General features: G+C 41.5%; 1 protein-coding gene across 2 annotated transcripts in view; it reads right to left on the bottom strand.

The window, feature by feature from the left end:
• Positions 1-905: 905 nt before the first annotated feature.
• NAAA (N-acylethanolamine acid amidase) overlaps positions 906-14,766 on the bottom strand; it is a 239,719-nt gene continuing 225,858 nt past the window's right edge. For both annotated transcript variants that reach the window (XM_085640978.1, XM_085640979.1), the window contains exon 11: positions 906-5,297. Coding sequence is in view for 1 of the 2 variants with exons in the window: in XM_085640979.1 (XP_085497105.1) it covers positions 5,294-5,297 (4 nt within the window). In the remaining variant the exon portion in view is untranslated. The remainder of the gene's footprint in view (positions 5,298-14,766) is intronic.

The raw sequence follows: 14,766 nt of genomic DNA on the forward strand, positions 1-14,766 counted from the left end.
AGCGAATCCAGCGTTGCCGCCTGCATATTTGTGATGTCAAGTTCAACAGACAGGAACGTCTTCCACTTCGGCTGGTCTCCTCTCCTTCCTGTCCAGTGCCTGCTACGGTGTCTTCTGCAACTCATCTTTCCTGGTTGAATTTGGGTCAAGAGTTCTGCGCCTGGACTTTAGCCTTTTCTATTGTTCAAGCGATTGTTCCACTGTTAAGTGACTTTCTCTGATCTGCTCGCCAACAAAAAGAGGAATGTTCGCAGTCAGAGGTGACGTTTTTGGTGCTGTTACACGGTGATTGGTTATAAGGTTTTGGTTCTTTTGTGTTCCCATTGGCCAGTTGTTCCGCTGAGCCATCTGGGAACTGTGTTTTTTTTTCTACTTATCTTGGCTGCTATTGATATTAAAGCAAGATAAGAAAGTATAATACTCGCCTCCATGTCTTTAATAAAATTAAGACTTTCCGTCATAGACTATTAGGAAAATCTACATTACATCATTAAAATGGAAAAAAAGGAGAGACTAAATAAAGAGGAGACAGAGAAAAATACAACCCCAGATAGATGTTAAGCAATGTGATACAAAACTTCTAAGAATGTTTTAAGGATGACCACTAACGATATCCAAACTGGGTTCTGCTCATTTAAATATACCCATCAGAATCGGTTGTTAATTTTGCATGCCATTTATTTGGTCTAAACTCTTCAGCATATTAGATCAGACTATTCTTGTGGAAGCTGCACCTAATCCTGCTTCGGGTAGTCTATCATGTTACTAACATGTTATAAATGTACTTTAATGCCCTGTATTATTTTAATAAAGTTTACTTGTCTATATTTCTATAGAATTCAGAATTAAACTTCACAATTACCATGCACAATTCAGTTATACTTTGAACTAAAAGAAAAGGCAAATTCAGATTTCAAATTTCAAGTTTATTAAAAGGTTATCATTAAAGAAAAATGTAGAAACAAAATTTACAATAGCATTTATAATAGCACCAGAAACTAGAGAATAACTAAAATGAATACTTGCAATAATTGTATAACCTTGTATTATTTTGCAGTATAGTATAGTATTCCTTTTTTCAGCATACATAACTTGTGGAAAACTACTTGTACAACAAATTTAACTCTGATTTTCAAACATTCGACAAACATTATCTAGTATGTGAAAAGGGTCCTATTCTTGGTTAAGTAATTGAGGTAGAAAGAAGAGGATGTGACAACACAATCCCTTCTAAATAATGACACACTAACGTATGTCTTCCTAATGATAATGTCTCCTTGAGTGTACACAGCAGTCCTACAAAAACCCACATACATGACATTTTTAAAATATGTAGGTAGCAGACATCATTTAAAGTGCATGTATTTGGCTACACCTATCTGAGTTTATAGACCAACTAAACTGGTCTAGCTGTACAGGACATAATGTAATAACAAACATCCCTCAGAAAATATTTCTAAACATTTTGTGGTTGGTTTTTGACACTGGTATTCCTCAACATTTTGAACATGTTCCGCACTGAGGCTATAATTGTATGGCACCTGAAGATGTTGCCACTTGTGTGCCTGTATTGAACATAGTTACTTTAGCTGTGACTTGGCTGCTGCAAATAACAGTGACCTACTATTTAACAGCTATGTCTCAATATATATAAAATTGGGACTTTCAGGATGCTGACATGGAATATCACCTATGTGAAAAGAGTCTCATAAATCACATACTCACTCACAGATCCCCCGGAGTAAGTTACGCACCTGCTTTAGAGATCTATCTCTAACTTACATGTCACTCATGCCTTAATTGTACATGTTTTATGAGTGAAGAAAACTTGTACCAGTCTGCCCTGCCAGAATTGTTCTGCTGGGAATTGAAGCTTGCACTTGCTGCATTCTATGAGAGTGGGAAGCTTTCTTTGCTACTGCTCCCTGTACCAATTCTGTGAGGAAGCAAAATTTGCACTGCACTGCTGCTGCCTGAGTTGTACGTGTATTGTGAGGGGGAAAACTTGTGCTGCTGCTGACCTACCTATATTTGCCCACTAGAGGTGGAAATCTTGAAGTATTTTTGCCCACGGTGTACCTGTTTTATGAAGAAAGGGTATTTCCACTGCTGAATTTTGTTTCCACTGCTTATGAAGGAAATAATTATATATAAAATGCACTAACATAGCATGCCCTATAAATAGGGATTTTCTGACGATATTTGATGTGAGCTACCAGCAGTCCTGAAGAAGTTCCTATCCCCCAAACGATCCCTCTTCAAGTGCCAAACATGTTGATGTAAAAGTGAAGCAGAGTCCATTGCTCTAAACACTATTTTTTATCTTATGACTGGGAGAAACCAGTAGGAACATTATTAGCTTACCCGCACACAATATTAATATAGGTCTGAGGTTTAACAAGGAGGGAACATAAATGTTGACATAAGGAACCTAACTTTACCAAAACAAGGGAACCCATAACTAGTTGACTCTACAATTAGTAGTACTCTTGGATGTTAATAGGGGTAGATGTGAGACCCACTGATGAACCCTACCACATTAGGTAGGTGGGGGTCATCATCCCGTCTGAGTACATGAATGTATAGTAATTCTATTAATCTTTTAGATGTTGGACTCTTTCTTCCAGGTGTCTTGTGCTTCTTGTATATTTATGAAGAATGCACAAAATTCTGATAAGGGCTCTCACTACCTTGTTAGTTTGTAAACTACCTGTATTGTACAAATCCTGTATCTGTGAGATAGGGTCGCACCTTTCCCAGAGAAAAATACCAGTCATTAGTTCACATTTTAAGAATCGGCAATGGTTCAGACATGACACTTAAATATACAAAAAGACCAAGTCAAAAATTAATGCAGATGATTTTATATAAAGTACTTTGTTTACTTTAATTATCAGCCAGTTATCATTAAGGCAGCTCCATGACACACTTTTAAGTGTTTTCATTTTATATTTACTGTTTAAAGCTGTAAAGATAAGGGTAAAAATACCAGCTTTAGGTGATGTTTTAATTTTTGTACGGGTTGGGATATTAAAATACTGTTCATATTGTTACAAAAACTGCCAGATGCAACCCTAGTGTGAGTGTGAGAGACTTGTATGATGTTCCTCCTGCTATTGCCACCTGCCCGTTACTTGTTCTAGGTGTTAGCAAAATATGTGCTACTACGTTTTTGTGTTGTATCTTTGTTGTGTTGTATTGTTTGGTATAAAACTTTCCACGACATTAAAGACAAACTAATTTGTAAAGGCAATGCCTTTATTAATGTATGACATGAATGAGAGTAAACTCTTACAAAATATGTGAGCAAGGTTTACTTTTGGATTTGTGTGTGCAACAGATTTTTAAATAAACAAGATTACTTTGTAACATTTTAAAACATATCCAACAAGTTTTTTCATGTCATGTATAACACCATCAGCCAGCTCTAGCATTTTAGCCAACATCATTTTCTTAATGGGCTGAAAGTCCCAGAATTCAGAGTGTTAAGCCCACAATGTGAAATGTTGTGAGCTGAAAAGCAAGGAATGGCTAATATGTCATAGTACACGTGATAGACTTGCGAAATGCAAAATATATTTTATTCCTGACTTTCTGCCTTGAAGGTTAAACAGCCCAGTGGGTGAGGAGGCAGAAATAGCATTTCACATGCAAATAGTCTATTACCAGTGAGCTATACCTAACATCAGGTCTTGAAATGACATGCTAAAAAGACATTGTTTCCAGTGCTATGCGAGCAACATAGACAATATGAATGGAAAAGCAATGTGCTGGCACCCTGTTTCTCGAGCCACTGCCTGTGAACCTGCCTTGAAATGGTGCAGGCTGCAGGTGCTGCTTTGCGAGGTCTGCCAGTGGGTACTGACGTGGTTTAAAAATAATCTAAAGCATATCAATTTAAAAGTGAGTAGCTATGGTACAACTGGACTCATGACTGTGGTTATATTACAATATCAGCACACAACCTTGGAGGCAAATAACTACAGTAAAGGTTTTGCTATGTAGCACCTTGGTCAACCCTCTGATACCAAGTGGAACTTCAATTATTTTATGTTCAGTCCAAAGTCTGTTTATAGAATCATGCTTGATGCAGGCTAACTAGTCACTTATTTTGAAGAACTTCCTTAACAAGTGTATATGTTTTTGTCGCAAATCCAAAACTTTCCATAATAATTACATATTTAGGTAACTCCAAGGTCTTTTTTCGTTTTCTTGGGGAATTTTAAAACCGTGCTATATTTGTGGAGTATTTATAGCCATATTTATGTATCAGGAACACTAGATATTGATGAATTTGCGACTTAATGGTTGATGTAATAAAGTTATTTGCCCCGATCATGTGTTCCACACAATAAAAATAAATAAAAAAACAAAACCTTATATTTTCAATTACGGATTAATTTTCATTAAATTCACTTTTTAAAATTATATTGCGGTCTCCAAGATAACACCATGCATGTTTTTACGGAAGGTCCCACTGACTGTCACAATGTGCTGTGGCCTTGTAAAGGAAAGGGCTAGATATCAAAGTGATTCATGCTTTCCCTTCTTAAATCATTCTCATAATTAAGAAACAGAAATAAGTAATCCAAAACTTGTCCTTGTAGAAAAATGTGCCACATTTGTGTGTAAATATTCAGACAGATGTTCAAAGCCAGGCAGTTTCAACAAGCAATATTACTCAGGTCTCACTTCTGAGGTTGGCTTCACCTATTATAATTCCTGTGCCTTTTGCATTGACACTTACTGTACAAAGACGTTAGTTGTGGCTAGTTGTTGCTCAGATACTATTGGGCATAAATGTGGTGCACTGGTTTACATAACAATAAGGAAATGGTTCAGCAAGAATGACTATCAACAATATGCAGAATTTAGTTCAGATCTAAAGGCTAACATCCTAATACATTTCTATAAATCTGACAGATACGTTTTTGCTGGGGTCGACAAAAAGATAAAAAAAATAATTCAGCAAAAGGAAAAATATCTGACTTTGCATTATTTAAGTGTTGTTTGTTAAAGAGTGAAAGTATAAATCTTTTTACGAAAAACGAAGATGTATCCCAAAAAGGAAATTGTATTTTGAAATGTTTTACAAATACAGCTGGACCTTAAAAGGAAAGTTTATGTCACAGTTAGTCTAAGGCGTGTAAATGAAAAGACCATTGAAAAAGAATCCAGGATTCTGCAAATGTGACTTATCCTCATCTCCATTCAGAGAGCCTTGTCAATCATCTACAAATAGCTTCCATGAAGAAAATGTTTTGGAATGATCGGTGAAAGGGTGCCAGTCTTTTCACCTACAACAAAAGAGGAAAACAATCAATAGAGAGACTGTCTGACATTCCTACTGAGAGACAGAGGGAGCAGCAATCAAGGCCACCCTATATTACAAAACACATACAATCAGAATGTGATATCAGTGACACCATAGCTGCCCATTCCTGTTCCACATTAATTACGTATCCTTTTACACAAAATAATTTGTATTGTTACTCTGAAGACTCCGTGTGCTGGTAAAAATGAGAATTTGCCTGGATGGGAAGAGTTTCATTGGCAAAACCCATCTCATGGGCACTAGATTTTGGAGGATGGTCTAACTGCTGCTCGCCTTTCCCCAACTTCCTAGGTTTCCATTGTCAACTAGCATAGGTGTTGTAGTGGCATTCTTGATGTTTTAAAATGTTGATTTAATTTATTTATTTAATTAAACATAAAGCACAGATCATTAGTAGACTGGCCTGTGCACATAAAGGATGCTGTATCTACATACAATTTGTATCAAGGGCCAGATGTACAAACCATTTTTCCTGTGGCAAACGTCCTGATTCGCAGAATCGGACCGTTTCTGACCACTGCCTACTCTTAAAAATGAAACTACACGGTTTCATTTTTTTCTGTTTGGACGCATCTCATTTTCTGTGAAGGAAAATGGGCTGCATTAAAAAAATGCTTTATTAAGAAGTAATCACAGACATGGTGGTCTGTTGACCTTAGCAGGCTGATTCCTAATAATGAGGATAATAATAATAATAATAATAATAACATCCGCGTTTATAGAGCACAACCGCTACCTCAAAAAGAGGTGTCCCAGCGCTTTGGCGGGCAAGCAGGAGAGAGGGAATACCAAGATTCTAACTTTGGCTAAAAAGCCAAGTCTTCAAGGTCTTTCTGCACTCAAGTTCAGATTGGATCCGGCACATGTTGGTAGGCAGGGAATTCCACAATATGGCTGTCACTACCGTGAAGGATCTGACCCCTATGCATGACTTTGCATAGCAAGGTTCACAGAGTAGATGCTGAGAGTTAAACTTCAATGAACAATTTTGTTGGTAAAGGCATAACCGATGCTTAAGGTAACTAGGACTTATGCCTCGCAATGCCCAAAAAGCCATGATCGGGTACTTGAACTCTATCCTTTTCGCTACCGGTAGCCAATGAAGCGGTCTTATATGCGGAGAGATGTGGTGTCAACATGGTACTTGTCTAATTAGTCTCAAAGCCGCATTTTGTACCATCTGCAATCTCTTAATCAGATAGGCAGGTAATACCAGGTATAGACAATTTGCATAGTCCAGATGAGATGTCACTGTGGCATGGACTATGACTCTACAACAGTCCTCCGGTAATAAATGTAGAAATTTCCTCTAGCTTCTCAAGTTAACGAAGCATGAGGCTTTTATGTGACGTTATTGGGCTGCGAACTAAAGATCTGTTTCCCATTTTATGCCCAAGTTTTTTGCCATAGTTGCTGGGATAGGTGGCAGGCCCATTTCCGCTGGCCACCAAAGTCCAGCTGACGGAGGAGATGCCTTATCAAAGAACAAGACCTCTGTCTTCTCCGCATTGAGCTTTAGTTTATTATTCATCCAGCAGGAGATGTCCTACAAGCATCCCCTAAATCTAATGAAAGAGTCCGTAGAATGATCATTGAAAGAGAACACCAACTGAGTGTTGTCCGCGTATGATATTGCTTTTACTTCCCAGTTGGCAATGAACGAAAACAGGGGTGCTAGAGTAGCGAGCTCAAGGCCAAGCCCTGCGGTACCCCCACCAGAGTGGCAGAGGTTTCGACTGAAAGGGTTGAAGAGCGACCCTTTGCGTGCGGTATTTAAGATAGGACTGTAACAGGAGAGAGCCATCCCTCTCAGTCCCATGGATTTGAGTCTGTCTAATAAGATTTGGTGATCCATGGTGTCGAATGCTGCGGACAGGTCCAAAAGCACCAACATCGCTGAAGCTCCAGTGTCCACAATCATTCTTACTGACTCCGCCAACTCCAACAGCGCCATCTCGGTACTAACATTGAACCGAAAACCGGACTGCGTGTCATACAAAATGTCATGCCCATCAATGAAATTAGCCAGTTGGCGCTGTACTATCTTTTCCAACATCTTCACAGGTGCTGGCAGAAATGAGATTGGGCAGTAGTTGTTAAGCTCTACCGGGTCCACATTAAACTTTTTCATAAGGGGCAATACCAACTCATGTTTCCATACATCAGGGAAGATGCACTTGGAAAGTGAGTTGTTCCATATATGATTCAGAGCGGGGTTTATCAGGTTAGCCAGTCTCTTCCACAATTTTGGGGGGCACAGATCCTCTGGAGACCCCGACTTACATTTCAGGATCTCTGCCAGGGATTCCTGTTGGGAGATAGGGAGGAATTCCAAAAAAGTATCCTCGATATTTCGGATTTCCCAATGCTTCGGTTTCAGCTATCTCCACCTCTGTCGTGAAGGTGTCATAGACCTTCTGGATTTTATTCTCAAAAAAGTCCGATAACTTCGTACAAATGAGGGGGATGGCTTCATCTTGCTCTCAAGTGCCACAGGCTTGGTGAAGGAGCTGACTATCTTAAAGATTTCCTTGCCAGAGTTCTCAGTGCTGTTGATGCGCTTCACAAAGTAGTCCCTTCTTGCCACCCTCATCAATTTGTGGAACTCTTTTAGAGCTTTCTAATGGGCCAGTTTGGCTTTGGGCTATAATCTTTCCTCCAAAGGCGCTCCATTTTTTTACATCTACTTTTTTCCACTATGAGATCCTCAGAGAAACAGGGGGCAGATGGAGATTTTCTCTAGATTCTAACTAACCTGGTCGGAGCTACGGTGTCCAGGGCGGCAGAGATCTAACTGTTCAGAGCGGGTATGTCTACATTAGGGTCGCTGGTTAATTGCAGTTGACTCTCCCACAGTACTGGACAAAGGGTCTCTGCTGTTAGCTTCTTCCAATTTCTTTTTGGCATATTGCGGATTTCTCCACCAGGTTGTAATTTTTCCACCCTGAACGAGAAAGGGACCAAGCAGTGGTCAGTCCAGACCAATTGATGCGTGGTCTCGGTTACCAAGGACGAAATGTTTGAGAACAATGAATCTAAAGTATGGCCTGCACAGTGAGTGGGGGATTTTACATGTTGTGTAAGATTCCTCCATTAAGTGACATGGCCAGCTGAGAAGCATGAGTACAGCAAATGGGTCGCAAACTGCTACTTGCCTCAATAATATGCATGAGGTAGGTGGATTTGCGACCCACAAGGAATCCCCAAATTAAATTTACTGAGTATCATAGATTAGGAATACCAATTTACTACCTATGATTCGAAGAGAATCGCACTTAGGAAATCGATATTCTAATGTTTGTACAACTGGCACTAAATTCTTCTATGTCAGAAGCTAGTTGTGGTATTACTACTTACATGACATCACTAATCTACCATAACTACCTAACCAAGTTAAGGTGTGACATTGTAAGGCCTTTTGCCACAGTCACCAGCAGATACAGTGGGAATCAGTTAGTGTCACAAAGAATCATTTTTAAAATTCGGGTAACTTTTCTTCTACTGCAATAAAATATAGCTAATGAGACTGCCGATTTACCTTGTTTCATTGAACAGGGCACTGCCCTGTCTTTTCTGCACTTGGGAAATTACTACAATAGTTTGGACGCAGTTGTTCTAGCTTTCTCTCATCAAACAAACAAATTATAACTGCGAGTAAATACATTACAGACGCATGGCACTTACGTAGTGGGCAGAGGCTACACAATTCAGGACACACTGCGGTTATTCTCCCCTATTGTAAACCTGTCCCCCACCACCACCACATGCTACAAACAATAGTTGACAATTTAAAGCAAGCATTGGCAAAGCCAATAGGACTCGCCTATAAGACCTCTTGGATTTGCAAATGTTTAGCTATGCTGGACAAAATTGCGGCTGCGGTGGGGCATGGTTAAAAAACAAAAGACGTGATGGTCATGTCATTTTGAAGGCACACTCATGCGCTCAACACTCATGTGCACGCCTACAAAAGCACATGATTTTACACATGCCTGCAAAAGTACAGTTTTTTGTTACTGATCCAAGATTGATGGGTAAATAAAAAAGACAGGGTAAAATATATTTTTTTTAAATGCATAAGTGGGTTAGGGGAGCGGGCTGAAGACGGGCTGCGAGGAAACAACACGGCGTGGTGGGAGAAGTAACACGACAGGCAGGCTAGGACACAGGTGAAAGAAAGTAACGTACAGCGCGGGGATGCTTAAGTAGAGAGCAATGCAAGTGCAGATGGGGGTAGAGAAGCACATCAGTGAGGAAGTCGGAAAACACATGCACTCCTCATGGGATGCTTTGACAAAGAGAAAAAAGTAGTTCCCTAAAAATGAGCATATGAAGCACAGAAGCCAACCAATCAAAGAGATGAAAAAGAGGCTATGCTCCCTACACTGTCCGTTAGGTATGATCTGAAAAAAGGACACCAGCAGCCTCCACCATGACGCACTAACAGCCCACAACACATTCGAGACTTCCAATTTGAAGAAAATGTTAGCTACAGCAGAGGTATACATGGAGGACCATAAAAATAATCTGGCAACAAGGCTTCCTGGATTTGTATTGCAAATATTCCAGAAGATACCACTATGCCAGATAGTGGTAACTCCAGCAATTCATTCAACAATTTAGTGCACGCAGATTCAGATCTTCAGCTTCTGTTCACAAAAACAGAAAAAAAGTAAAAAACTTAAACAACTGAATAAAAAAATGTGCAAATTAGTAATCTCTAGAAGGCTTCAAACTGGGCCTTAAAATATTGCAACTAAATTATTTTCACCAAGCAGAACATCGTCTGAAAGAAATCAGTTTTACTTCATTAGGCTGTTGCATAGGGCATGTGGGCAGAGGTCAATATCAGTGGAACCAACGTAGGGCTATCGAAGGGTGCATTTTAGCACCCCTGCATTTTAATATCTATACATCTGACTTCGGCAAAGCACTGACTGATATTCTCCTCAGTTAGGGAGCATATTTTCTACAATATTATATTAAGCAGATACTACAGTGTAACTAGACAAACCTATATAGGACTGCAAAGCCTTCTAATAGCACTGCACAACCCACTTGATCTGGCCTGAAGCAGGAAATACAATCCGGTTTGAACTTTGGGGAAGGAGGTGAGATGTGGTGCATGTTAATGCGACAGGGGCAACGGGTGCTGTTGATGTGTTTTGCTGACTTAAAGACATTGCATCGTACCCTCTGGGGGGGGCGCGTCCCTCCGCTGCAAGGGATTGCGCTACAATTACTATCAAGAGTGATCGCTTTGATGACACTGGCCGTGCGTTATATCTTTAACAAGCAGCATGATCCATGACCGGAATCCCATCCAAAATGGCGGCACAGTGAGTTTTGTTAAGCAGCGTAGGTGGACAAAACGGCACCTTGTTCTCTCGCAGCTCAACTCACACAAGCGGGGGGAGCAGTCCCACGGAAAGATACTTCATCGGAGCGGGTAGCCTGACTTCAACATGGTGCCCACTTTGGACAATAATAACCGACAACTCCAGCTGCAGCACAGGACACCCAATATCCTGCTTTCTGAGGTTTTGTACTGACAGCATCCGGGGTTAAGGAGGCTTTTTGAGCAGACAATCTTTTTGGGCAAAGATGTTTGGATGAAGTGCCTCAGAAGAAATGTGCCTGGTTCCAAAATGGCGTCTGCAGTAGATTGGTGCCTGGGGTCTTATCAACACCATAAAGGAATCCCCCCGTTTGCATCTACGGCGTAAATGCCACATAATAAAACGGAAATTGTATCTACTGTTCAGACCTATAAGGATGACCCAGATTTGCTCCCTGGCTATGCGAGAATGACTCTGGAGGCATCACTCACCCCCTCTGAAGACATGCAGACACTGGCCCTGTCCTCCTGCCGCCTCACTGCATAGATTGCACCCCCTATGCTTTTGAGCCATTGAGAATTTTGGGGACCGACTGAACTTAACACCAAGGTCACAGCCCCCCTGACTGACCTCAAGATGGCCGCCTCAGTTGGTCTCTCCACGATGCTCCACCACTCCCGGATAATAGAACTGGTTATCGACCCGATCTTAACCACATCCCTCACCTGACCTTGATCCTGCTCTCCCTCTAGGACAGGTACTCTTCTAACTTTCCCTCGACCGTGGAGACCCTGCCATTTGACCGATGCCCAGTGTAGCTACCTGTTAGTTGAAAAGGAGATGGGCTGGGGATCCCCCTTCATTTATTCAGGGGTTCCCCTTTTTCTTAGTGGTTGATCCCCCCTCGGCCATCACCTACCCAGCCGGATTTTGGGCAGACGTTCCTTCGTCTCTCTGTCGTATCTCCCTCCTACCCCTTCACCCTACCCCCTTCCCCCTCTACGCTCCCTTCTTCTGGCCTTCTACCCCTTTCATGTTTTTCTGTTGAGACCTAGCTGTTTGACCGATGCTACCTGATAGCTGAAGAGGAGATGGGCTACGGATTCCCCATTGGCCGTCACTTACCTAGCCGGACCTTGGGCAGACTTTCCCTTCATCTCTCTGTCGTATCTATACCCTACCCCTTTTTCCCCTACCCCCTTACCCGTCTCACTCCATTTTCATTATCTTCGATGCTCCTTAAATGTTTTTACTGGTATCATTGGTAACTTGTAACTGATGTAAGTTTGCAGCTATGAGGAACCTTATGTAAAGCGCTCTGATACCTTCGGGTCTAGCCAGCGCTATATAAAACTCTTTAAATAAATAAAATAAAAGCCAGCTAGCAACGCTCAACTACTGCAGAGAGAATAATATATTTATAAATACAAGCAAGATCAACTTTGTAATCTTTGTGAGGAATCTTAAAAAGAAGGGAGATGATCCTTGTGTGGGAAACTTGTCAAGAGGACAGATCATATAAGTACCTAAGCATTTGGGTGCGTGAGTGCGGCGGCCATACACATCAGCATAAGAAATCAGAACTGAAAGGCTCTCTGTTAACATTACTTAAAGCTTTAGAAGGACATCACTTGCTCCAATACTTAACTTAGTCAACGTAAAATGCTGCCCCTTATTAATTTATGGCTGCAATGCTTCACCGGGGGGGTTTGCTAGTTGGCACAATCAAAATCAATGCAAACTCTTTAAACTGACACATCTTGCACCACATCAAATGTGCAGATCAGAGCTCTTTATAATGGCTACTTTAGGGAGAACTGCACAACCCTTTGATACCAAATAGTTCAGATTGCTACCTGGAGCAGGCAATTAAACGTTCTTTATTCGCAGAGGTCTGGAATTATAAACTGACACTTGTGCCTAATATTTACAGGTTTCTACTACTGGAAGTCATGTGGTAAGATCATGAGTATTTGCATTGGCAAGCTGCCAATGGCCATACAATATGTTCAGCTCTGCTTGCTGAGATATAGTGCCCCATCTGCACAGGAAAGCCCTGGTAGAAATTAAACAATGTTATGAACGTCCCAGACAATGCGTTTTCCACAGCTTATGAGCGAGTGTAGAGATTGTCTCAGAGTCTGCCTCCCCTCCTACCCATAATACTGCCTATAGTGTGGTGTGATGACCTCTAACATGCACATGCCCTGCGTTAGGAATCATAGGAGGATAAGATCACAACATATATTATTGTACACCAATTGCTTCAGACCTTAGACACTGCACATAGTTTGCATTTAATAACGTTTAATAACATACCCTCATAGACATTTTGTACCATAAAAGTTGTCCACTGTGTTGGGTTGTTCCATAAAAAATGTACAGATTCTATTAAGGGGTTTACTTTGAGATGCACATTCGTTTAACATTGCAATTTTCAGCCACAGTCCTCCCTGGTAATAAATTGTTAGTACAGATTGCCAGCCACTGTCTCAATGTTTGCGTCTCTAGATTGGTCTGCATCAACACATAGGAGGCTCCAATCTTCACATATGAACACCAGTGGCGGCTGCCTCAGAACGGGGTGGTGAGGCGGGGATAGATTAAAAAAATTATATAAAACAACCTTCTCTGCCGCACGTCTCTCCCGCCGCCGCACACCTCTGCTTCGTCTGCTGTGCTGGAAGCACTGTAAGCACTCAGGCTTCTGGACTATCGCAGTCAATCACGACGCTGCATGAGCAGCATCGCGATTGGTCTGAGGATGCTCAGGCGGTGCCCGGGGAGGCTGGGCACGTACTCCACCGGGCTGTGTAGAAATGAAGAACATGCCAAGTGAGCATGATGATTTGGCCAGAAATAGAGGGCCGGCCAAACTGTCACGTTCACTTAGAAGAGTGAAAATCACTCCTCCAAGCACTGGCGTCATACGGCCCAGCCTCACCCTGACTCCCGCATATAAAACTAAAATGATAATAACGTCCTGTTATTATCATTTTCTTTTTTTTTTTGCACTGCTGAAATAGCAGTGAGGCGACGCTGATAAACACTCCTTATTTAAGTGTCTCTTGATTTGCCAGCTGCAAATTGCAAATACGTTTTCAGTCACTAAACCTGTTTGAGAGACTGTGTAAATGACTAGCTCCACTAAGAACACCTTGGATGTTTTTGAACCAAAGTGTCAAGGAGACCTCAGACAAAGATCAAAAGCTACTCCACAGATGCCAGAGTCATCTGGTGTACTGGGTTTTTAAAGCCCAGCGGTGCAGGGGAACACACCCTAAGACTTCGGGTTCTTCCTGTTTCAGACCTACAGAAACACAGAGTCTTCTAGGTGAAGTCAAAGATCGATTTATTGACTGCAGACCAATTACAGGTATCCGAGAAGTACAACACAATGTATGTTCTCAGGAAACTGCTTAAACTTACAGAAACGGCCTTCTCCTTATATACAAAATATCATGCTTCAGGCACACATTCCTTGTTTTACGATATGGTCATTCACATGTATTCATTACAAGCGAAAAGGCAGAGTCATGATGACCATCCCACATTCCAGTTAAGCCAGCCCACAATTATTTACCCAGCGAGGCTCAGATCCCACATCAGATATCAACAGGCCCCAATAAACACGGGCATCTCCTGTTTGTAAAACAAGCCATAAAGCAGGAAGAGTCAGGTGTGAAAGAGATTAGCCGGAGGCTTGTGTTCATGAAGAGGCTTTATGGTGTGTCAAACCCTGATGTTAATCACAGGTGGCCGTAGGACGGGGAGCTCGTGGGACCGGACTGACCTGGGGCGGTGAAGCCAAACTGCACAGGTCACAGAGAAGTCAAAGGAAGGCACATGTGTTCTAAAGGCCCGTACTTGTTTGTAATGTGTAGCCTATGTGAGGGCAACCATAAGATGGCCACCGCTCCAAGATGGAACCCACGAAGTCAATGTGTAATATCGTATACACAGTGCATTTATCGCTGAAATGTTATGCAAAGCACTTGTACATACCGCATTGACCATTCGCGGTTCGCTAATACCGGAATAGACAGGGGTAGGGCCCTGCCTCCTACGCGGTCCCAAATTCTAAAGTACCAC

This window comes from Triturus cristatus, chromosome 2_2 (genome assembly GCF_964204655.1).
Source record: "Triturus cristatus chromosome 2_2, aTriCri1.1, whole genome shotgun sequence".
Lineage (NCBI taxonomy): Eukaryota > Metazoa > Chordata > Amphibia > Caudata > Salamandridae > Triturus > Triturus cristatus.